At 37.0% G+C, this 26924-nt stretch overlaps 1 protein-coding gene across 1 annotated transcript in view; it reads right to left on the bottom strand.

The window, feature by feature from the left end:
- Positions 1-26924, bottom strand: part of CPEB3 (cytoplasmic polyadenylation element binding protein 3) — a 178373-nt gene that overhangs the window by 74623 nt on the left and 76826 nt on the right. Inside the window, exons 4-5 of the mRNA XM_040624688.1 lie at positions 25675-25731; positions 7800-7823 (exon numbers count right to left, since the gene is read on the bottom strand). Of these exons, the coding sequence (XP_040480622.1) occupies positions 7800-7823; positions 25675-25731 (81 nt within the window). The remainder of the gene's footprint in view (positions 1-7799; positions 7824-25674; positions 25732-26924) is intronic.

Below are 26924 nucleotides of genomic sequence, written 5' to 3'. Positions count from 1 at the left end.
GGGAAAGAGGGGATGGGGTGAGAGTCTGAAGAAATCTGGGACCGTCCAAATGAGAAACAAGGAAATTTTGAACAAGAGCTGTGAAGAAGGAGAAGTAGTAGATATTCAAGACATTTCGGAACAAAGAGAACTGCCTTTGTGCATGGCCGACATAACCACAGCTTCCCAGAATATTTTGGCAAAGAAAAGAAAAGCAAGAGTTAAATGTAAAAATTGGGACTGTTTTAAAAATTGTTTATGGGTACTTAAGAAACTTGCCAAGGTTTTAAAACCAAACCTCTGATTATTAATATTTAGAGTACCATGGACTTTAGTGATAAAGTTGCCCTTGGAAATGAAACTGTGAACAATCCAAACATATATGACATTTCTCTGTGGATAAGAACGAAGACTATAGGTCTCAGAGTCCAATCCCCAGATCTACTTAATCTGAATGCATGGCGTTCAAATTTGAAAGTCTGCACTTTTAACAAAGTTCCCCAGTGATCCCTATGCTCAAGTTTAAAAGCAACTAAAATGGAGGTTAACTGTCTGTAGAGCAGGCATCCACTGAAAGTGATATTGTGTGAGGTGTATGGAGTGTTGGGAAACATCCAAGTTCAGTCAAGTTAAAGAAAGTATATCCTCAGAACAGAATGTAAAATCTATAATCTAGTCAACCGTACTGTAATATGACTGCCTAAGTGCTGATGGACAAAAAGTTAGTCTGTAGGAAGCATTTAAAAGACAGAATTGTAGACCAAAAGAAGTTAGGAGGGTTTTATCATACGGGTAAGACTACTCCTCTGTGGAGAGAATGGTTCGTTTGATGTTTCCATAGCCTGAAAACCATCTATTTCCCCATGCTCTAATTATAAGCTCCTGAAGGACTGTTCTATTAATTAATTTAGTACCTTGCTACTGGGAAGAGGTACCACTGTGACTCCTAAACTAGTAGACAAATCAGCCACTAAAATTGTCTTCTGTTACATTCATCTCTGTAAGTTAAAACATTGGTATTCTGGTTTGTCCAGGGTTCCTCATGAGGTTAGTATTCGTGCATTCATTTGGTTGGCATAAATCCATTCCCCCCAAGACAAACCATCCCTGGGAAGACTGGTAAAGTTTTAGTTCTCACATATGTGTTACTAGAAACTGAAACTAAGAGGCTACACCCAAATTGTGTCCCATGAGAGGCCCTACTTTACAAGCTAGCATCTCTCTGACACACTACTTTTCTTTAATAACAACATCACCCAAGACCAAAACGTTTTAAGTAAGCCATGTTACTTCCCCAAAATTATATTCTTATGTACCTAGCATATTAGTCTGCTTTAGAATCTGATACTTCCTTGTATAATATTCTTATTGAGTATTTCAAGAGAAGGAGAATACTTCCCAACAGCTGCCATTTGGCCATTTGGCTTTCCCTTCCACCAATGGTCTGGTTTATGATATTTATTTTCAATTAATAACCAGAATGTAATTGAACAAATAATCTCTGAATGTAGAGGTAACTTAAAACTATGTTGAATGCTCTGGAAGAGGTAGGAGCCTTGTAGGAAAAGTACAAAATAAGAAACCCACAAAGCACTAGTTAAGCAGGAAGGCTTGTCCAAAACTCTTGCTTACTTAGGAGGCTCCCTTTCCTGCAGCTTATGATGGGGAAACAAAAGCCACTGGCCATGATGGGTTGCCAAAGCAGCCCAGGCCTCACCTCTAAGCTCCCACCAAAGCCTCTGTGGTCAATCCAGCAGCTCCAGCATACTTCTAGCCCAGTAATTCCATTCCAAGCCTGACCATTTTCATCTTAGTTTTTGTAAGTAGCTCAGAAATTAGTCACTTCAGGAGTTTTGCTTTTTTTTTTTTTTTTTAAATGGATTATGAGGCATGACTCCCCTAAGGAAAAAAAAATTGCCTGACAGTCAGGTTCCAGCTTTACTCTGTAACCTTGGACAAAACATTTCACACATCTGAGTCTCATTTACGTAATGAGAGATTTGAACTAGACGAATGGTTTTCAAGTCTCTGGGAGCAGAATTCCTCTTATTACACAAAAATCTTTCATAAAACTTTAATATACAAATATTAAAGTGCATCTTACTTGGCATTATTATGTAGGTATCTCTTAGGCATCACAAACTTAATGTGTTTTTAAATGAACTCTTGACATCCACCTTGAACATATTCTCTCCCAGTCCCATTTCAATACGTGGCATCGCAATTCACCCAATTGCTCAAGCTAGAAGCTGAACATCATTTTTGAGTCTTCCTTATTTACTTCCCACATTCAATCCTTCAGTTTAATGCCATTAAAAAAGGTTCATTCTACCCTCTAGAAGATATTTTCCATTTGTTCATTTCTTTCCAATTCTATTGCCATCACTCTATTTTAAAACACCATCATCTCTTGCCTGGATTACTACTACCTTCTTTCTGAACTAGACAACCCACTTCTCTTCTCACTTCCCTTTAAACAGTAGGAGCCACAGTGTTCTTTTAAAAACATATATCTGATCATTTGACCCTGCTTTAAAACATTCATAGATTTCCTCTTGTACTTGGACCACACTCAAAATCCTTACCGGGAGCTAAAGCACAGCAAGATCATATTTCCTTCCTTCCTCCAGCTTCATCTTAATATACCCTCCTCTTTCTCCTATCAAGCTCAGTCATTCTGGTCTCTACTTCCTCAAATACACAAAGCCCTTTCAGGCCTCACCTACCCCCCCCACACTTTTTAAATAAAAGCTTTATGAAGATATAATTCACCTATCATACAATTCATCCATTTAACCCATTAGCAGCCACTCCCCATTTTCCTTGAACTCTCTCAGGCCTAGGCAAACACTAGTCTATTTTCTGTGTCAACAGAAAGGACATTTCATAAAAGTGGAATAATATAATACGCAATCTTTTGTAATTGCCTTCTTTCACTTAGTATAATGTTTTCAAAGTTTATCAATGTTGTCACATCTATCAGTATTTTGCCTCAAGCCCCTTAAAATAGCTGTCTTATAATGTCTGGAATTTCCTTTAAGACATTCTAAGGGGGGAAAAAGAGGGAACATATGAAACAAGATTGGCAAAAATGAAGCTAACTGATGGGTAGATAGTTCAATAAACTATTCTATTTTTGTGTATGTTTGAAAATTTCCACAATAAAAATTTTTCTTTAAAGATACTTGTCTTGCCATCCTTTGGGTTTCAGTTTAAATAATATCTTTTCAGAGAAAACCATCCCAGGTTAGAGGGAACCTCACATTTTTCTTGCCTACTACTTTTCACAATTATTGAGTATGGAAATGTTTCACTTATTGTCTCTCTCCTACTAGAATAAACACTCTATAGGGAGACAGAACACATCTAGAGTCTGGCACAGCATCTGATCTGATAGTAAGCACACAAACTCTTAATGAATGAAATCAGGGAGGACAGCCTAGAACTCCTCCATCATTGTTTAAGACACTCCCAGACCAACTTCCTGCAAAAAGGAAAAACTGTTATTTTATTCCCCTACCATTTTCTGTGCTCAAATTTCCATATTACTATAAGGAGTAACATTTCAGATATTATAACCATGAACAGTTGGAAATTTCTTCAGCTGTCCATGTTTCACCGAGGGACCAACCATTCCTTGAGAGAAGAAAGCTCATGTAACTGGGTTTGAATTAGCAGAATGGCATGTTTGTACCATGGTCTCACTGATATGGGTGATCTCCCCTCCCTTGGGAAGGCTTTTGGCACAAAGACCCAACTTCAATTTGGCACAGAAGTTTGTTTCATTGGATTTTTTGAACCTTTGTTATTAACTAAGCTTAATACCTCATATCATGTCAACAGACTTTTATGGATTAAATATACACAGAAGTATATTTTACAAGTGTAACTCCAATTCAACAGTAACTCCAATAGTAAAGTAACCGATCATTCTTTGTATTTGCTTATTTACATTGTTTAAAAAGATCTTTTATATTTTCCTTGCTGCTTTTTAAGCAATTCCGTTAAACATCAAGAGCACTGGCACAGCTAAATATGCCTACTTATGAATAGAAGTCTCCGAGAGACCTTAAGAGCTCATATGAAATGAAAAATAAAACATATATTTTAATCAGGTGTGAAATATGTAGGCGAAGTTCTTGTATGACACTACCTTTTAGACTAGTTTCTAACAGGGTCTGCAGTTATACAGGAAGGCACATATCAAAGCTTGTGAAAGTCAAAATACTCCAGAAAGAAAATGTTAAAATTATTTGGAGTCATTTCTATTCCATAAGGGAATACGGGAAGAGAAATTAACATTTCTCTAAAGGAACACATCTTTAAAATAAAAGTGGGTATAATAGGAAATATACTTGGATATTTAAAAACTTTATATACAATCACTCATTTTCAAGTTCTATTCTTACACATCTAATTCTGCTTCCCTACTATGGTTTCAACTACACTACTAAAAGTGCTTGGTTTGCCAAGGTCTACCCTTCAATACTTGTACCCCCAGCTAAGCCTTCAGCTGATGTCCAGGTTCTCTCCTGTTTTTGTCACTTGATCATGAAACCCTCTTTCGAAAGCCTGATATATCTCTGTCTAGGAGTCTTCCCTTTTGTTTCAAAAACTATTCATCAGGGCAACACAGACCATTTCATTGCAAATTTCTCCTCTCCAGCTGGCCCCCAATGCATATACTCAGGGACATACGCTCCAAGTATCTGGTCATGCCAATCTCACCTTGAAGTTTTCTTTTAAGTTGAATCATACACCTGGAGAGGCCTCCTTCCCACTCCTCTTCCATTATCCAAATAGTTCCTGAAATTCTACCTGTTCCAGGAAGCTTTGCCAGGTTTATCAGGAGAGGTGAAAGATTCCACTGGCCTAATACTTACTGACAGATCTCAAAACTGTCATGGGTAAGTTCCTTTGCTTTCTATTCCTAAAATATTTACCAACATGTATATGTAATGTATATGTAATGAGAATATGAGTTACAGGTAATTCTTAATAATAATGTAACATACATCAGCAAGTTCAGTTTTTTAATTTTTTATTTAAATTCCAGCCAAGTTGATGTTTCATGCTTTTTTGGGAAAGTCTAAGCTCTGTTTGGAGGAAAGAAGTCGAGCAATAATATAATCCCTGATTACACAAATAAATGAGCATGAGGAAATCTGCCAGCTCACCAAATTTATACTATGTAGCAGTGGCCCAGATCAGTATGCTTTAGGAAATGAGAGTAGGTATGAGGTATTCCTGCCCCATTTCACATGCTATGTCACCACATTTAAGGAAGATGACTTCTTTTTCAGCTTTGGGAATAGAAGACTAAATAAAATGGGAGAAAATTTTTCTATTTGTTCTTTTCTCATTACAAAAAGTCAGCCTTCTGTCTTTTAATGTTCTCGCTGTCTGTCTCTCTCTCTCCCTCTCTCTCTCTCTCACACACACACACCCTCTCATTATTATCTTCTTCATCTACAATTATCGAACTGCAGACTTACAGACAGCAGGGACCAAGTCATTCTAGGCCGTGTTTAGCTTAACACTTGATGCAAAGATGACCATGTTTGTGAAAACAATTAAGTCAAGCTTTACAAATAGATATGGGGAAGGTAACATCGAAACAGGAAGAGTAATTTTTTCAGGCACTCAGAAATTATAGGTGATCTTAATATTCTTGATGTCTGGTACTTAATATACTATGATTTGTAAAAATAAAATAATTTTAAAAAATATGATGCCAAACTCTGGTCTGCATAGATGTAGGATGTTACTTCAAAAACAATCCTCATCAATAAACATTTAATAAGTGCTAATTGTATGTAGGTCACAGTGTTAGGCACAAGATACAGCTGTCTTCAAAGAACTTATCTCCAGTTGAAGAATCAGAGCATACAGAAAAAACAAGAGAAAAGTAAGGCAGTAGAAGCAGAGGAAAACACTGCCTGCAAGGCCACTGGGCAAGGCTTCATGGGAGAGATAAAGCTTAAATTTGGCTTAAATGCATGAACTAAGGATAGGCCTTAGATAAGTAAATGAAAGGAAGGGAGGACAGTACATTCAACAGCCAGACTGTGGGAAAAGTACAGAGACTAGTAGGGGAAGGTGAGATGGGGAAAATGAAGATGATGAGGCTGGTAAAACAGGGAGAGCCAGATGATGGGGAGGAGGACAACATGGTCTAAGTGGTGTTTCAGAAAGAAAGAAACAATAGAAGTGAAAAACAATAGAAATGAAAAGGGAAGGATGAGGCCCAACACACTAGGGAAAAAATTTCAACAAGATGTGGTAACTAATCAGTGTGTAAGAAGGGGAGAGGCTAGTCCCTGCTATCTACCTTCCAGACGATGTCTATTTTCTGTGTAAAATTGTCCTTTCCTTACTCCTTCCCAAGAGTGATCAATTTTCTAGCAACATGAAAAATTATATGTATAGTACAAAATGGTTTCCAGTAATATTATTGTCTATACTTTCAATTTAAAAACAATAAGGTTAAAAATATTAAATGGCATTTATTTCCATAGCTAAAAAATAATAAACTACACAAATGTTTTTCTTCACCATGATTTGAAAACAAAACTGACTATATGATTCCACTATGAAAGACGTTTTGAGTAGTAACTCGAATACATATTAGGTTCTGCCAATTTTCATCCCCTCAACAAATATTTACTGTGGAATAAATAATAAAATACTATGAATTTGGGGCACCTGGGTGGCTCAGTTGGTTAAGTGTCCAACCCTTGGTTTTGGCTCAGGTCATGGTCACAGGATTGTCAGATCGAGCCCCACGTCAGGCTCTGCGCTCAGCACAGCGTCTGCTTATCCCTCTCTCCTTTCCCCTCTCCCCCTTCCCCCACTCTCTCTCAAATAAATATAAATAAAAATAGAATCTTAAAAAAAAAGAAATGAAAGTGAGTCCTTTCAAAGCAACTTACATTTGTGGAATGCTTTTAGTGTACATGAATAGGTTTTCCTCTCCCGTTTTTTACACTATAACTTCACTAACGCTCAAAGTTGGACAAGATTGGTTTTATTACCTCATAATTTACAGATGATGATACCAGACAGAAGTAATAAGGCAGTGATGACAACCTAGGTCTTTGACCCTAAGTCTCATACTCCGTTGAAACACTACATTAGGCTTAGCTTACTTACTTCATAAAGCTATTTGAATGAATTACAGATATGGAAATGCTTTAGAAAGGTAACAGCATTACACAAATAAAAGCAACATTATTTTGTTTGGGTGTGATCAGGAGAGGATGCAAGTTTTATGGGGCTTAGAGCCTATATAAGTTGGGGATCCACTTCAAGAAAAAGAACACAAAGATAAGGTTAAGAACTTGGAGGGGATCCCCTTGAAAGTGAGGGTCCCTGAAACTTAGGCTTCTTTATCTTCAAGGTAAATCTGCCTCTGGATATAACACAGAAGAATTCACCAGTCAACCTACTAAAACCAAGAATTGCCCTCTAAAACCTAACTTTTGCCTTCTAAGTAGTATGAAAAGAACACTGCAAATAAAGGACAAAAACATATGTATGCTTGGCCTTTATTCTCTCAAGATTATTCATAATAAACCATGTAACAAAAATTTCCAGGTAGAAATAGTCTTGGCTATGTCTACATTAGGATTAAAAGAACAAACTACCAACTAACAACAAAAAATAACTATAACGAAGTGATGAGAATTATTTTGCTAAAATAAGCTAGAACATCATACCATACAATAATTATTGTTTTACACACACACGGTATAAACACGCACACACTCATATTTACTCACAATTTGGCAAGCAAAAGATCTCATTAAAAAAAAATTTACCTCGTCTCCGCCCATAGCTCCTGGCTGCATGTAAACACAGAAGAAAACCATGGGTATCTGTATCAAAATGGTGAATTTAGAAGTAAAAAAATATTCATATAAACCTTTTCTAAGTATTTTCAGTATTAATTAATCTGGAGATACTGTTCAACCTGACGGCAGAGATATTATATTAAAAAAAAAAAACCTTTATGAAGCACAAGTTAAAACACACTCACAAAGAGAAATTCACCTGGATATGGCAGCCACTGGAAAAGATACAATGGGTGCTTAAGTTACACAGTTTTATAAGGATTTATACTGTGGTCCATTATCTATATCAGATATAGATAAATAGAGTTCTTCAAAAAATTTTTTTCTGATTTATAAATCTTCATTTGTGCTATAAATTACCATCAGACATCACTTTAAAGAAAATTCATTCATTCTAAGTTAAAAACTGTAGCATGTGGTGGTCATTCTAAATTTCCTCACACACACGCACACACACACACCTACACACACACACACACACACACACACACACACCCCTTATAAATAGAGTCCCCTGAAAACCACATAGAAATTCTACACACAATTAACTCTGGTTTTACAGAATATGTTTGTGTGAAAATTTCAGTGAAGCTTCTCATGATCTCCCCATTTACTTTCCATGCAGTAGCACAGATAGGGAGAAAACAACATCTTTTCACCTGAGATGTGAATTGAAAAAGTAGAAAGGGATTAAGGTACTAGGTACATCCAGGTCAGGTTGAAAAAGAGAATGCTTTGAAGATTTTCTTCCCTTTCAAAACTCAAGGCCCACAGAACACATTATTACAACATTTAATAGAGCTAGACTGGTATCATACATAAATTGCTAGGAGTACCTGTCATCTAAAATAACTTTCAAAGTAGAAAGTTTTTCAAATTTGAAAACTCGAGGTCTATCAAATAAATGAGAACTTTAATTCATTTTTTAAGGCATGACATGTTATAATATTAGCTTAACACAAATCAAAACAAAAAACAAAGATAATTTGTGGTGACATATACAGTATAAGGTAGTAAGAAAACTATTTCTCTCCTAGAAAAAGAATTCAGACTTTTTCAGCTAGAAAGTTGAAATACCAGGTGGCCAATCTCATCTTCTGCCAGTTCCCTCTTTTCTTCAGACATCATACCCTCACCTACACACATTTGGCCTCTTCACTTTCCCATGACATAAATAGTAAAAAGGATTTTCCAGTTCAAGCCCTACTTTCTCCCTAACTCCTTCCACCACTATAACTCTCAACTTAAAAACACACAATCTTGGGGCACCTGGGTGGCTCAGTCAGTTAAGCATCTGCCTTCAGCTCAGGTCATGATCCCAGGGTAATAGGATCGAGCCCCACATTGGGCTCCCTGCTCAGCTGAGAGCCTGCGTCTCCCTCTCCCTCTGCCTGCCACTCTCCCTGCTGTGTTCTTTCTCTGTGTCAAATAAATAAAATCTTTAAAAAATTTAAAAATTAAAAAACACAATCTCTTCTGAATTTACATAGCAGTACCGCTTACATCAGTTACAAAAGGAACATATTACCAAAAAAAAAAAATTAAGGAACTTTAATACTTTTCATTATGTAGAACATGGAATTCATCTCCCCACAGAATGTATAATAAATGGTAGTTAGTTTCCTAGTTTGGCCCCCAAAAAGCCTACTTCATTTATAATAACATGGGTGAGTTAATACTAATAGACAACACTTAAAAAGAGATTAAGTATGGGGGCATTTGGGTGGCTCAGTCAGCAGAGCATTCAATTCTTGATTTCAGCTCACGTCATAATCTTGGGGTTGTGGGGTCGAGCCCCATGTTGGGCTCTACTCTCAGCACTGGGTTTGCTTGAATTCTCTCCCTCTGCCCCTACCCCTGCTTGAGCTTTCTCCCCTCTCTGTCTCTCGTGCGCTCTCTCTCTCAAATAAATAAATAAAATCCTTTAAAAAAGAGAGAGATTAAGTATGTTTTGATATCATACCATTATTTCTTTGTCCCTTCCCCCATTCCCATGCCCAATGATGTCATACTGCCCAACACCCCCCACTGCAAACCTTTATTTAGAGAGGAAATAAAACATTCTGTATTTCAAAATTACTCATTTCTCTCCCAAACAACAAATTCCCATTCTTTCATTATATCTGATTTCTGGCCAGATGCTCAATGAAAAAGAATCTGATTACAATACTAAGGTACAAATGACTCATCAGACCTTAACACCCCTAAAAGATAAATGAGAATGCTGTTCACTCGAGTCTTCAACTGCCAAATTTTCAGGTAATAGAGAACATGAAGTGAATAGATCCAGTCCTGGGGTGAGGTGGAGCATCCTGAGTTGGGGAGTGGGTAAGACTTGCAAAAGACATACTTGGGAGTTTTAGTCAAAGCTTCCTTAAATAATTCATGATTTTTATGGATTTTTTTTTCTTTTTCCATTTCTAATCACAAACAGTAAACTGGCTCACATTGGCCTGGTGACGGATATGGGGGCAAGACAACATATGGGATAGGTAGCCAATTTAAAGTGGTGATGTGAGATGCTTCAGTGTGCTTTCATCATTCATTGTGGAATTTAATTATGTGCTACCCTGGTTCTAATTTCAGTATTTTATCTATGATCCCTATGGTGGTTATTATTATAGCAGCTACCACTTAATGAGTACTTGCTATGTACCAGAATAGTTCAAATGCTTTACATGTATTAATGCCATTTAATACAACTGATAACTTTATGACATAAGAATTCTTATTAGCCTCTTCTTATAGATGAAGAAAATGGGACACAGAATTAAGTAACTTGCCTAAAATCTTACAGCAAGGAAGTGGAGGACTTGGAATATGAATCTAAGCACTCCAGCTCCAGAGTTCACACTTGCAACCACCTCACAGTACTATTAAATTCCTAGAGGGCAAGGTCAATATCTTGTATTCTTTTTAATATCCTCTCATGCACTTGGTAGAATGCTCTGTACCAAGCTGGTATTCAACAAATACAGGTTTGTTAGCTGAGTGTGTAATCTAGGGAAGGAGTAACACATGCCTTGATGGCCTTTGGAATATATGCCACCTCTGTTGGTGATTAAAAATTTGCTCATATGAAGGCCACTTGCAAATAGACTAATTAGAGTCAACCTCTTCCCTAAGGGAAAGGTAATGAAATGAACATCACGGAGAGAAATTTGGGAGCACAAAAATAGTGCTTTCCCTTGAGAACAAATATGACTTTTAAACAAGAATATCAGACACATAAACTTACATGGATTGACACAAAACGATCCCACATAAAAAAAGGGGGAGTAAATATGACTAATACCATCTGCATAATACGTCTTATGCTAGTACAGTTTTATACCAGATGTAAGACGGTATGATATACTTTCAAAGTCTTAAATAGTTTCTCCAATAACTTTGTTATTTGTCAACCATCATCATCATTACAGATAAAATTCTTTTTACCATTTCATATGTATTACTTTTAGAACTCATAAAAAGTTACATTTAATTTTTAGAAGTCATGGTAATGGTTACCCTTGGCTAGGGGTATTAACCAGAAGGCAGACTAAGCGGGAGTTCTGGGGTGTTGCTAATGTTTTGGTCTTGATCTAGGTACTGGTTATATGGGTGTGTTCAACTTGTAATAATACATTAACTTATATATTTATAATTTGTGCATTATTTGGTACGTATGTTATAGTTCAATAAAAAACAAAACACAAACATTTTAGATTGTTTCACTAAGATAAAAGGTTATAAGACTAATGTAGAAAATCCATAATGCTAACATTTTTATAGTCTTTAAATCTTAAATCTGCATAATTTAAAATTGAAAACATTAAAGATTTTTCATCCATCACAATAAATATGAAAAGGTACATGTATTTTACAATGGGATATGCCAGAGTTATTCTAAAAATAAGCTTATGTGATCAGTGACTAGTACGTTGTGAATGATACTTTCATGTAAATGTTATGGTTTATTAGGCATATGAGGCAACAAAATAAAATGGATCATCTGTTACTCTTTATGACTTGGCCTGCACTGAGTCTTAAATGGCTGCATTCATCCATATGATTCCCCAAGAGCGTGTTATGATCTGATTTTAAAATCTAAACTAATTCTTCAGCCACATGGATTCACCCAAATATGCTGAAGTTTCTCTAAGCAGAGTAACAACATAAACAGATTCCACCACAGAGGCTCAAAAATGAGAGAGAGAGAGAGAGAGAGAGGGAGAGAGAGAGAGGAGAGAGAGGGAAAGGGAAGCAGGACAGAGAAAGATCTCTATTCTATTGTGTATCAAAGTAGCATGCACCATTTCAGGAACTTAAGCAGAGTCCCTGGGATCCTGTACTGATGTAAAACAAATGAACAAGATATAAAGACCTTAGTACAACATTTTACTAACTAGCCTGGAAATATCTGTCAAGACGGTTAGAAGTCAACTCTAGGAAAAAATTGTTAATTACTTTCCTTGTAATAAAATCAGTTTCTTAAAAACCCCTTGTAAACTTGGGGCACCTGGCTGGCACAGTCAATTAAGTGTCTGACTCTTGATTTCAGCTCAGGTCATGATCTTAGGGTTGTAGGATCAAGTCCCACATTGGGCTCCACACGGGATGTGGAGCCTGCTTAAGATTATCTCTCCCTCTGCCCTTCCCCTCACCTCTCTCTCTCTTAAAAAAACAAAAAACAAAAAAACCCTTGTAAACTTATGTTTTGAATATCATTTCAGTATACAAAATTAAATTCTATTGAAACATCTAATGGTCCCTTTCAGCTTCCATCTAAGTCATACAAAAAATAAAAAAATCCCACCCAAGGGGCGCCTGAGTGACTCAGTCAGTTAAGCGTCTGACTCTTGGTTTCAGCTCAGGTCAGATCTCAGGGTCGTGAGATCAAGCCCTGAGTTGGGCTCTGCACTCAGCACAGAGTCCACTTGAGATGCTCTCTCTCTCTCCCTCCACCCCTCCCTCTGCTTGTGCTCTCTCTCTCTGAAAGAAAGGGAAGGAGGGAGGGATCTTTTAAAAAATTCCACCTAAGATGGGGTAAGATCTTAAAATTTGTACAAAAATACCCCCTTCTTTCCCTAATTAGATAATTCCCAAAGAGCAGGAGTGATGGAGTTTGTCCCATAAATGCTCCTCCTCTTTGTCTTTATAATGGCAGGGAAGACACTTTTAGCCCAATGAGTCCCAAATCTAGCAAATTATAATTGAAAAGTGATCAATTTTTCCACAAACAATATGAACTTAGGTAAAAATTATGCTTGAAAGGACGGGATACATTTTCCACTGTTATATTCACATAAAGTATTTGGATGTTTTAAAATCTCTTCTTCCTACCCTTCTCACTTTGACTCATCCATTTTTCTCAGAAAAATCTTTCTATTCAATTTGCAAGCCTAAAAAGTAACACAAACAGCTATCATAATATACATTTTCAGATGGGTAAACTGAGGGCCAGAAAGGATGACTGGCTCCAGGTTGTTCAGCTACACAGAACTGGGACTGAATCCAGGTCCACACTGGTTCTAAGGCATTTATTCTTTCTTTAAGTTGAGGTATTATTTACATTCAATAAAACTCATCCCCTGTAAATGTACAGTTTGACCAATTTTGGTAATCATATATAGTCATGTCACCACTGTGTTACATCATACAGAACAATTGATCTTCCTACTTAATCTGCTTTTTTAAGAAAAGATTTATTTATTTTATTTTAGAGGGAGAGAGAATCTCAAGCAGACTCTACACTGAGCACAGAGCCAACGTGGGGCTCCATCTCACAAACTCAAGATCACGTCCTGAGCCAGAACCAAGAGTCAGTCACTTAATCAACCCTGCCACCCAGGTGCCCCTTAATCTGCTTTCTGTACTATAGTTTTGTTTGCCCCTTCCACAACTTCATATTAATAGAATCAATGTGTTTGACTTCCTTTAATGTTTTTGAGATTTATCCATGTTGTTACATATGTGCATGTTTTGTTTCTCATTACTAATATTCCATAGTATGGAAATACCACAATTTATCTACTCATCAGTTGTTATAGGCTAAAATGTGTGCCCCCAAAACACATAGGCTGAAGCATCCCCAGTGTGATTTAGTTGAAGACAGGGTCTTTAAAGAGGTAATTAAGGTTAAATGAAGTCATAAGGGTAGAGCTCTAATCCAATACAACTGGTGTCCTTATAAGAAAAGGAGATACCAAGAATGCTCAGAACACAGAAAAGGCCATGGAAGGTCACAGCAAGAAGACAGCCATCCGCCAGTCAAGGAGAGAGCCCTCAAGAGAAGCCAACCCTGCCAGCACCTTAATCTTGGACTTCCAGCCTCCAGACTGTGAGAAAATAAATTTCTGTTGTTTAAACCATCCAGCCTATGCTATTTTGTTACGACAGCCCTAGTAAAGAAATACATCAGTCCATGGACATTTGAAAAGCCCTTACTCTTAACTTAGCAAGACTGAAGAGCCAGTATTTCAAACCTATAAAGTCCGTGAAAGTACTTAAAAATTCCCTTTAGAATTTCTACAACTTCATCATCCTTTAAGTGTTTGCTTTTAGCAGCATAATCCAAGTTTAATAAAAAGGAACTTTTCACTCCAATTTTTTTTGTTTTATTTCATTTTTACTACCATAGCACTAATGTTTTCTATTAATCACTACACTGCTATTTTATGAATTAAAATCAGTATTTTTAATAGACATTTTTGTGGATTGGTCAGAAAAATCTAATTGTCATTAATAACATATGAAATTGTATCCTGCATCCTAAACAACTGAACTTTTGCAATATTCTGCTTCACTGCTTACAAAATCTTATAGGAAACCTATAGATTTTAATCAATCTCACAAACAAAACAGGAATTCCTTCTTTAACCAACACAAAGGTGTTCTACCTGGTTCAGCTAGAATACCTTAAAATCAAGAGTTAAGATAAAAGACTAAGGAGACTCACACTTCAGCCTCTTCCAGTCATTTTTTTTTTAAAGCAGAACTCTCTCTCCTTCAAAAGCTGAACCCCAACAGATGTGAAATAACTGTTCCCCAAAGCATTACAAGGACCCAGAGCCCAACCTGTCATGTATCCTTCCCCCACAGTGGCTTTTAAAGTACCTCCTTGGATGCTGGGGTTCCAGAGAACATGATTAGAAAACTAAAGAGCTATACTCTATGGTAGGACCATTCTTACGAGGTAGAAAGTTCTTTCTAACATGTGCCTCTCTACTATCCTTAACCACAGACCCCAGCCTAATCCCACTTTTATTTGAAGGTCATTGCTTAATCTCTTTTTGGTTTTCTCTTTTCTATAAAGAAAATATAGTTAGCTACTCTTCATAAGAAATGGTTTTCCTTAACCCATATCATCCTGAACATTCTCCTTTGGATAAACCTAATTTTCCAGTAAGACAACACTTGTCTTTCCCAAGCTTCTCATGGGAACATCCAAGGCCCTTCACCATCTGACCCCTAACCACCTTTCAGATCCTCATACCTATTATTCTACACATCAAACCCATATATTCCAGTCGCACCAATTCAACCCACTCTTCCCATACTATCAATATAATATAAACACTTATCTGGTCAGCATAAGAATCTGGATATCCATGTCTTAACATCTATTCTTCTCTGACCCTAAGAAACCCTTAACCCCATTAGTCCACTTCCACGCACTATTATTTTTCCCATCTCATTCAAAATATAAGTTCAAGGCTTCTCTATATCATCTTGCTGTATCCACACATACTCAGTATTAAGTTAGTTTCCAAAGTACATTTACCATATAGGTTACTTAAAGAATCTCAATATGTGATATGTTATCAAAGTAATCACTTTAGAACTTCTAAGCCCATTTCCTAAATTCCTCATGAAAGCAGAAAAAAAATCAATCAAAATCTGTATGTCTAACAAGATCTCTCTGGAAGTAAACCTAAAGAATCTCTGCATTATACTGCTCTCCCTACTTGTAGAGGGTGGGCATCCACAGCTACTCACATCAGGTGATGTCTATGCACCTTCACATCTGTAGCCTAATAGCATTCCACTGAGAGTAACTACCACCTTACTTTCAGTAGAATGTTATTAAATCATGGAATAACTGTCCCCCCCACCAAAAAAGGGAAGAAATCAAGAAAAGTCCTGAGAATTCTCATCACATGCCAGAGTATTTTGTATTTTACACAGATCAACCTGTCCAGATCAGGTCAGGCCTACTATAGAAGTATGCACCCAAATATCTGGCATATGTTCTCAAGAAACCATCTTCTCTGAACCACTATGTCAAAATCTGATGAGGTCTCTTCAAACTTTATATAACAACTCAATTTCTAGACTGTTCAGGACAAACAATACTTGCTAATCCTACATTTTTGAACTCCAAAATAATGTAGGGAATTATACAGAGAGAAGAAAGTATGAATAAATGGGTGCTAGTGTGCTCAGGAGTCTAAAAAGAACCAAAGGCCCAGCCCCTTGGTCACCATTCCTTTGTCCTCCCTGTCAACAAGGCTCTTATCATGTGAGAAGGAGGGTTCCTTCATGGAAGAAAATTATGGAAAAGAAATGACTTGAGAATTTGGGAAGAGCTCCAGCAACATGGAATGCTGCTCATTAGCCTCACCCTTGCCCTGACCGCCCCAAAACAGCTTCCTTTTCTGACCTGGACTTGGGAAAACCTCAGGGAATGATAAAGGCAGAGCATGCTTCGAGAGGGAAGGAAGAATAGAAGGGAATGCATAGCATAGTCCTTATGCTACTTGATTCCTTCATGCTCAGATAAAGACAGACGTTGGCAAGGAGGAGTGGCACTGGATCTCCCAAGAGGTAATTTCTAATTGTTCTTTTCCATCCACCCCTTGCCCACCACTCACAGCCAAGTTTCAAATAAATTAAATTACAGTTCAAATAAATTAAATTACAGTCTCTGGTACAGTGTCACAGGAATTTTCTATTTTTATTCCCATTTTGACCATACAGCTGGGATTAAGAATTACTGTTAACTCTTAAATTCCATATGAGTGAAATCATATGGTATCTTTCTCTGACTTGTTTTGCTTATAGCATTATACCCTCTAGTTCTATCCATGTCACTGCAAATGGTAAGATTTCACTCTTTTTGATGGCTGAGTAATATTCCATTGTGTATATAAATCTATGTATGTATGTATATACATACATACATATATATCACACATCTTCTTTATCCATTCATTTGTTGATGGATATCTGGGCTCTCTCCAAATTTTGGCTATTGTGGACATTGCTGCTATAAACATCAGGGTGCATGTGCCCCTTCAAATATCACTATGTTTGTATCCTTTAGATAAATACCCAGTAGTAAAACAGATGAACATAGGGGAAGGGAAAAATAAAATAAGATGAAAATTGAGAGGGAGGAAAACCGTAAGAGACTCTTAACTCTAGGAAACAAACAGAGGGCTGCTGGAGGGGAGGTGAGTGGGGGAATGGGATAACTGGGTGATGGGCATTAAGGAGGGCACGTGATGTAACGAGCACTGGGTGTTTTATGCAACTGATGAATCACTAAATTCTACCTCTGAAACTAATTTAAAAAGAAAAAGAATTACTGCTAACTCAAAAAGGGAAAAAGGGGGACGAGGGGGAAAAGAGGGAAGAAGCAGAGCCTAGCATTTGTTAGGTGTGTATTTCTTGCCAGGTCTGGTAACAGAAGCATTGCACACTTGTCCTTACTGTTTGTAAAGAAGGGGTTAATAACTCCATTTAAAATAAAAAAACACAGGTAACTTGTCTAAGGTCACAGAGAAAATAAGTGATAGATCTAGGATTTACTTTCAGATCTGTTCGGCCACCCAAAACTTCATTATTACCACTTATTTTAGGGGGGAAAACCCCTTTAGTTAGATAACAAAGGTATAAGTATGCAGAGGATAACAGAAAAGGCAGAGTTTCACCTACTTAACTTTACCTAGGGATCACCTGTATACCAAGTTTTTGTTCAAGTCTCAGACTCCCTGTCTGCACATACTAAAGGCCTGAGTGGAAGGGTGGTTAAAATTCCTGCCACTGACAAGGGAGACTATGTTCTAGAAAGTAAAACTGGTCACTTTTGGAAATGCACTAATTCTCCACAATCAATAAAGTATTATTTAACTAATGTTACAAAAGAAGCTAAATGAAACGTAAGTATCTTTTTGGGAAAATCCAAGAGTAGAAGTCACACTAGATTAAGGGGCTGGCTGGCAGAATAATCTTTATGTATAAGCCATAGATGACTATTCGTTGGCTGTAGGACACCAGCAAGTTCCTTTACCTTTTTCAGAAAATGAAGATACTGCTATGTTTTAAATAAGGCTGCAATAAATGAAATGAATGGCCATGATTCTCAACTTTTCTATCAAAGTGCCCCCAAAGCAGAGGGAAACAGATCACAGAGCATTCTTAAAACTTATTAAAATCTTAGGATCCTCGGGGCGCCTGGGTAGCGCAGTCGTTAGGTGTCTGCCTTTGGCTCAGGGCGTGATCCTGGCGTTCTGGGATCGAGCCCCGCATCAGGCTCCCTGCTCTGCTGGCAGCCTGCTTCTTCCTCTCCCACTCCCCCTGCTTGTGTTCCCTCTCTCGCTGGCTGTCTATCTCTGTCAAATAAATAAATAAATAAAAATCTTAAAAAAAAAATCTTAGGATCCTCTTTGAAATAGTCAGCTTTCTCTTAAAAACTGCATATCAATTTCATATATTACTCTATCACATAACCCATGTTTTGTTTGGATAAGAGAAGAATCTTGGGTAAAACTGGTGTTCAGGAAAGTGGATTTTGACCATGTCCTGTCAACCCATTATATGCATTACTAAAGCACAGAGGTCTAAGAAAGCACTTCATAAACTGTTCATTGCTAGATCCATATATATCATTACCATTTTCCAAAAGAAGAGTTAAAACAAATCTTTATAAAGGAACTAAGGTAGCCTGGATATTCTCTCAGGCTGTTACACTGTGCTTTTCACAGTTTCTCTGAGCTATTTTTCCATGTCTTTTGGTCTCCAATATTGAGTACCTACTGAATAGGTTTGGCACTGCACTTGAAGCCAGTGAAGACCTGTGAATAAAAGCTAGTCTCAGCTCTCTTGAAACATACATATTAAAGACCAACATTAAATAGTTAATTATAAGTGTGGTGAGTGCCATAAATGGGAAGTCCAGGTTCTACAGCCTACACAAGAGGAGAAAGCAAACAGGGAGGGGAGGGAAAAGTAGGTAACTTTTCAGTTTCCTGTATCTTTTATTATTGGATTGGAAGCACCTAATTACTAGCACTTTGGACATAGTCACACACGTAAGGAACTTCTTCCAAAATCCAATTAATAAGTCAAGAATATTTCAGACTACACTTATTTACAATGTTCAATGTCCGACTATGTAGACCAGGTTTATTGCTCTATTTTTCAGGAAAAGAGGCTTTATTAAGCATTCAGAGCATAAACAAGGTGACAAGGAACATTATTAGCAAAACAATTTTCCCTAAGACAATGAATTTGTGTGTTTGTGCTAAACTAGTATAAAAATAATACAACCATTCTTAACAATTAAGTATTTAAAGCAAAGGTTATCATCCTCAACCTGGAGGCAAAAGGTTCTACTCCTGCCTCCCTTGTCACCCTACCCAATTCACACAGTCTCTGGAACCTCAGCTTCCACATCTGTAAATGAGAAGGTCAAAACAGAACAAAACAGCAATGCCCTTGGGTTCCCTACCACATTCACATACAGCATCCACTTAATATAGTTTGAAACTTGAGTACTTAAAAGTTATAGAACATCACATATCTCTATAATTACTGTTTTTCATTTTTAAATTAGCCATCTTTTACAATATATTCATACCACAGCTGTATACTAATTTTACTCCTAAATCTGTTCATATGGAAGCAACAGCAGATCTTGTCTCTAAATGTTCAAAATACTCAGAGATGACGTCTTTAATATGAGAATCTCAAAATAATTCCTTCACTATCTCATTACTCTGCTAAAAAATTATTTACTTATATCCACTCATGGTGAGCAGAAACACAATGCACTCTTCAAATTTTGGAAAATTCCATTTGGAATTCTAGCAAACCTGGCTCTCTTCCCGTTTTGGCATAAAAGCATCATGTGTTCAGCTCCCTCTCTGCCACTTCCTCTCAGCTGAGCCTTTCCCCAAGGAGCTCACTCCCAGCACAGAAAGAAAGGGTGGAGGAAGAGGAAGCCCTGCAACCACACAGGAGTCTCTGCCCAACTTGAAAGTTCAGAAAAAAACCCTTTCATGTTTCCTCTTTTGATTCAACAAATGCTCTAGCAGCCCACAGTTCAAACAGAAATATAAGCAAAATCTTCCAAAATATTTTCAAGAGGAAAAAAGTGGAAGACAGCATAAACTAAAGCTCCAAGTTTCCTAGTGCATCGGCTATGTATAAGTTGTTTAACAATCACTGACCTCAGTTTCTCAAGCAGGTGAATGTCTTTGTGGCTTTTTTAAGATATTAAAAGTTTAAGTCTTCACCTCTTGTAACTTAGAATAGACTCTAGTTACAAACCGAAAGATATCAGAAAATAAATGCCAAGAAAACTTTTAATTTAAATAAAATTGAAACACTGTTACATTACAAAACTGTTGTCTAAAAAAAAAATCATTCTCTGGCATATCTTCTCTGAATGAGACTATGCCCCTTACTTTCCAAATGTAGCAGTAGTGATACCTTATTTGTACATGTACCTAATCTTCTCTAAATCTCACAAAACAATGAGCTAGAGTATCCTAACTGTCCTCTTACAGGTTCTTAAACAAGGAGAGACTTAGGAGATTCAGAGACTTGTTCAGCTAGTTGCCATCCTGATCACATGACTCCTCCAAGATCTAAGCCCTTACATCTGTCATCTGAAGAAAGGGAGACAATATTACTTCAAAATATCCTTGAAGCTGTCATATTTTTACCACTCTATATCAGTTTACATTTTCTAGAATTTTATATTAACGGAATCATCTAGTACATACTCTGTCCAGCTTTTCAACTCAGCATAATTGAGTCATTCGTGTTGTTACATGTATCAATAGTTTACTTCCTTTTACTGCTGAAAGTATTCCATTGTATCAATGTACCACAATTTGTTTACCCATTCTCCAGTTGAGAAACATTTGGATTATTTGTAATTTTGGCAATCATGAATAATGCTGCTTTGAACATGTGCATAAAATCTTTACATGGAGATACATTTTCATTTTTACTCTAAAGTACAGTCCTAGGAGTAGAACTAACTGCTGCATCATATGGTAGATGTATGTTTAACTTTGTGTGTGTGTATGTTTAACTTTTTAAGAAACTGCCAAAATGTTGTCCAAAATGACTATACCATTTTACATTACAAACATTACAGTATGGCACCTCTAAAGGTGCTAAACTTCACTAGAGATGGAGCAACTCTAAGGCCCCAAAGGTGCATGTCCCAAAGTCAGGGGATAGAGGCAGAAGGCATTTCATACAGAAAAAAAGATTCATTAAAAAAGAAGTGGCATTGTTCCCTGGTACAGTCATTGTAGTTTATGAGCAACTTGTAGGTGTGCTGCGTTAAACCACCTCAGGAAAACATCTATTTAAAAACAACCAATATAATATAGACTCGTGTTTGGGAAGTCACATGCAAGGAAAAAAAAAATCTTTAAAAGGCAGCAATAAAGCTGATGCAAGCAATCACAACAGCAGCTCACCAGAGCATTATTTCCTAGTCAGACACTATGCTAAGCTTCATAAGATTTATATACGCCTACTTCAGTGGTCACTATCTCCATTTTTCCAGGGAAGAAACCAGAGGCAGAGGAGTTAAGAATGTGGCACTAAGGTCATATGGCTCGTAAGGCACGGAAGGAGAACAGCCTGGCTCTAGACAATGCTTTTCATGGCTTTGCTAATTTACTGCTTCATCCTCAGGTTTTACACGCCTTCCAGCCTGCTTGGAGGATGCCTTCTTGAAGCTGAATGATCCTACCCCTTCAGCAACACTTCCAATTTCATACTCATCAGCAACTTTCTGATATTCAACTGGTTTTCCAAGCCTAATCTCTACGTGGAAAAAGAAGAGCTGACTGGTCAAGAAACATAAAGTGGATACACCTGGCAGTGATTATCTCTTAGAGTAAATTATCAGACCAGGCATTCTGGCTTTGAACATTAATTTGACCATAAATTTGGTTCACTTGACTAATCATGGAGGTAACTAATATTCTTTTCAGAGGATCATCATAACAGGGGAAAAATCATCAAAGTCAGGTATCAATGCTACACAAGCCCACAACTGCTAAGCTCAACTCTATACCTAAGAGTTTAACAAAACGAAACCAAAACCAAAAGCTACTGCTGGTGTTAGAAAAAATCTGGCTGATAGAACTACTACATATATAGCTGGATGCATTCTCAGTACCCTTCTTCCTCCTCCAGCAGGAAAAATAAAAATACATTATGCAAATTTCTAGTGTTTTTGCTGTAAATGTGAAGAGACGAAAGGACAGAATTTTTACAAAGTTAAGAAAAAATATATTATCAGTTTAAATGGAAGGGACTTACTGCTTCAAAACTAATTTTATTTTGGAAATACCAGACAAGTGGCAGGTCTTACTGATGGATCAGAATTTCCTCCCCCAATCTTCCCTTCCATACTCTATAATGCTTGAGGACCTAATAATTTGGGGGAAAGCTAAAATTTAGATATGTCTCTTGGTTTCCTCCCCGAAGGCTGGCTTGCTAATTCTTACTAGATTCATAGTCTTGAACAGGAAAAATCAGTAGATTCTTTGGTTTCACACAAATCTTGCTAGTTCTTCCATACCCTACATGTCTATAGAGTTACTATTTTCTAAAGTTAGTATCCTATCCTCCACTCCCACTTTCTGTCTTGTAGATGACTTCAGTGGCAGTGATCCTCAGAGGAAAGTGTAACTGGAAGACATGCTTGAAGAACACCAAAACATGGGAAACTGGCCCGTTCAAAGCTGGGAAGTAGTACTGAGAAGTAAGAATGCTCACCACAGACCTTTGTCATTCCCCTCAAGTCAGGAGAGGTTAGAATATGGTGTCTTCAGAAGAGATTGCGGTTTGGTAAGGCCAAGGAAATAAAATAAGGATGGACGTTTTTTGAAGACACAATGAATGGCAGCATTATGTGCAGAATTAGGAAGCATGGATTTTGTAAAGCAAAAAAAAAAAAAAAAGGGAAAAAATTAAGCAAAAAAGGGTAACAAAGAAGGAATTTCTTTTTTAAAAATTTAAACTTGATTCAATTCTCTTTAATTTTCTTAGCCAGTCCCTTCTTGTCTGAAAATACAATTCAACCCAGTCCCTTTCAGTAAGCACCAAAAAAGTTTCAGTGATTTCAATTATGTCTATATGAAGGCTGAGGGGAAGGAAGGACAGACAAGTCACAAGACAATAACTGTTGGGCCGACAAATGGTAGATATAAAAGGAAAGACAATACATAGATGTGCTTGTCCATGTGTCACATATATAAGGCACTGGTTGAGTAGGCTCAACCGCACAAAAGGGAAGCAAAGCTTTATCACAGCAAGTCTGTCAAAATCTGTAGGTCTCACAAGTTATCTACCAAGGAGGATATTTTGTTTATTCTCATCATTTCAAGTTGGAGTCAACTTTGAAAGAGAACTGACAGTAATGCAAATGTCAAATTCTGGTTGTTTTTATGGTTTACTTTGAGGAGCCTACAGGGCAGTACTCAGAGTCATCTGAAGATAGATATACTCTCATATCTGCCATAATGTAGCAAATATCTGTAACTCATCAACATTTGATATAGATATTGGCAAAATGCCCCTTTTGGTACTTTAAGAAAACATTACATGAGGCTCAGTCGGTAGGGCATGTGACTCTTGATCTCAGGGTCTTGAGTTCAAGCCCCAGGTTGGGTAGGCATAGAGCTTACTTAAAAAAAAAATAGTAAAAATAGAAAGTAAAAATAAGAAAATAAAAAAATATTACAGACTCACGGAATCATTAAAGATGACCTAATTCAGTCCCCTTCTCTTACAGATAAGGAAACTTAGAGGCTCAAAGGGGGATTTAAGCATCATGCACAAACTGGAAAGAACATAAACAAAATCTTATTTAAAAGCAGATAATTAAAGAGAATCAAATCAAAGAGAATCAAACCCTTTTAAAAAGAAAAGTGTCTTTTAGCTTCATTTTATACACAAAACAATGGTAAATTATATCCTCTCCTTCTTGCGGAAGAGGACTCACACCACAGCAAATCCGGTCTTTTCTAAAATACACACTCATTCCTTCAGGCAGACATTCTACCATACTGTTTTTTCCATTTACATTCAACTCTAGATCCATCACCTCACTCAGGTGTTTCCACAAAGTTTCACAAAATTGCTGAGGTTCAGCAAGTTAAGCATGTTTATTAATCCTCATCCCAATGCACCTGCTTCTAAGGAAAAAAAAAATAGAGGTACCATAATCTAAAGGTAAAGTGACCTTTCTTTTAGAAATTAGAAAATAGAGGTGGATAGTCTGAAATTTTTACAGTTTCCAAGACACTCCAAAAGAGGGGATACTCGCTATTTAGAACAAAATGCTCATGCAGTGGATTAGGACCTGTGTCATCGAGTACTGCCCGTGGTTCTCAGCAGTGGCCGCTGCGAGGTAGGCTACATGTCAGAACCAAAAGAAATGTAGAATACGTATTTTAGAGATAACGTAGGTAAAATCTCCCCTAAGGAACTCCAATGGTAGGAAGGAAAGGGGTAATATTGTACACAGCTCTAGATTTACCAGTATGTCTCCTATGTGCATCCACAGTCAGCTTGTATATCTCGGAGGATAACAGGGAACAATTTGATATCACTCATTTAACAGAGGAAAAAAAACCTAAGTCCTGAGAGATTCAATGGCTTTTATGTTCCTTCTGACAACTGACAATTTCTATTTAGAGACTGTTTTGCAAAGCTATTCAGTCCACAGACACTAGGAAGAAGAACTGATGCCAGCCAGACATTTCTTCCAGTATTAACTAATACAATGACTTTTTGGTTAATTAGGTTTTGATGCTCCAGAACTCAACCCAACAATTATACTGACAAAACCATTTCTAACCTGCAAAGCTGCTGGCCACCTATCCCACACAAATTCCACTAATGGGAGACCCCTGATGTCCAGTTTGAAGCACCTGCTGGCTATCCACCAAAATGAGAAAAGCCTGAGTTATGAATAAATAAATCGATCTATCCATTCACATTCTCTACCCTACTCCTCCTCTCTCCCTTCACCTGCCTCCTTTCTTCCTTTCCTCCTTCCTTCCCCCACCCCAGTGGTATGCAGCAGGGGTCCGCAAACTTCTCTTTTAAGGGCCAGACAGTAAATAGTTCAGACTTTTTGGGCTATGCCACTGTGGCACAAAAATAGCTAGAAATAATCCCTAAATGAATGAGTGTGGCTGTGTTTCAACAAAACTATAAAACCAGGCAATGGGCCAGATTTGGCTCAAAGGGCTGTAGTTTGTGAACCCCTGGCATAGAGTAGCAGTTCTCAACTTTCGGCCTGCATTAGAATTTCCTATAGAATTTGTTAATACCCAGATTTCTCAACCCCATCCTTAAAGTTTCTGATGCAGCAGGTCTGTTATGGGGCCTGAGATTTTGCATTTTTACTAAGTTCCCAAGTAATGCTGATGCTGCTGGTCCAGGGACCACACTTCAAGAACCACAGGGAGAGAATAATGGTCTATCCTGCACTAAGTGGGAGGCTGAAATGTAATGAACAATTAAGAAAGTGGAAATTATATGCTGTAACCTTTACTGCTAATTTTATAGAATATTTCATATGAAGACTTACTGTTAAGTGCCATAATATTATCTGTTCCTGGATGATGGAAATTTATTCCCATGCGTCCTAAAAAATAAAATAATTTTATTTTAAGCACAAAGAAAAGAATGCTTAATATAATTTCAAATACACTGTAAAAGATAAACATTACAAAAAGCTAAAACAGATTAATCTATAACAATGCCATAATCTATAACAAGGCCATAGCAGTTACGACAGTTTTTAAATCAAGTCATAAAACATACGAATGAAAAAAATCTTAAAAACAAGCCAAAATCTCAATAACAACAAATAAATAAAACAAAATGAAAAAGAAGCTTCCATTACAATACACTGAAATTTTAAAGCATTTCTCGCATTCCGATTTAAACATGCCAACTGGATTAAGCATTTTATTTAAACAATCATTCATACTGCCCTTCAAATTCAAGCCGCAAAAAATGAATTCAGAGAAGTATATAAACTGGAAGCTTATATAGAGGGAATAGAAGATAAATGTTTCACAGTGGCTCAAAAACGCAACATAATTATCAGAATGGCAGCAAGAAGAAAGATGGTAAAATTTATACAACAGGTATAGTGGGGAACAACGACCGGCCTAAAAATCTAGGGTTCTTAAGCTTTCCTTACCTCTAACTAGTTATATGACCTTGGGCATAATGCTTATCTCCAGACCTTCATCCTTATAGTAACGGATTTCAAACATTTGCCCACACTGACTGGCTGCCTATTTTGGTACACCTCTGAGCTAAGAATCATTTTTACATTGTTGAAGGGTTGTAAAAATAAAAACTAAAAAACAAAGAATAATAGTGACAGAGACCATATGAACCACAGGCTTAAAATATTTCCTCTCTGGACCTTTACAGACTAAAGTTTGCCAACCTCTGGTCTATAACATGGTAAGTCTGAATCAGATGTTTTAACAAATAGCCTCCAGGGTTAAGAGAGTGTAAGATGTAGACAGCTGGTATGTGTTTCATGAATTATTTGGGAAAAGGAGGTGGATATATTAAAAGAATAATGGAACAGAGAGTCTTATGTGGAAAAAAAATGTATTTAAGTTTTCTAGACCAAGCTCTTCAACAATTGATGGATTCTAAGGAGATTATTCTAATTTTACTGTGAAGCATTATAGGACTTTCAGTAAAAATTATTTTTAGCTTTCATTATTTTAAACTTATTAGGAGGAAGATGTTACATACATCTATCTCTAATTTTATGGAAACTATTTTGCTAGCATTTATATTACAGTAATA

The sequence above is a fragment of the Ursus maritimus genome, unplaced genomic scaffold (assembly GCF_017311325.1).
Source record: "Ursus maritimus isolate PB19 unplaced genomic scaffold, ASM1731132v1 scaffold_7, whole genome shotgun sequence".
NCBI classification, from domain to species: Eukaryota; Metazoa; Chordata; class Mammalia; order Carnivora; family Ursidae; genus Ursus; species Ursus maritimus.
This window is presented reverse-complemented; position numbering and strand designations above follow the sequence as displayed.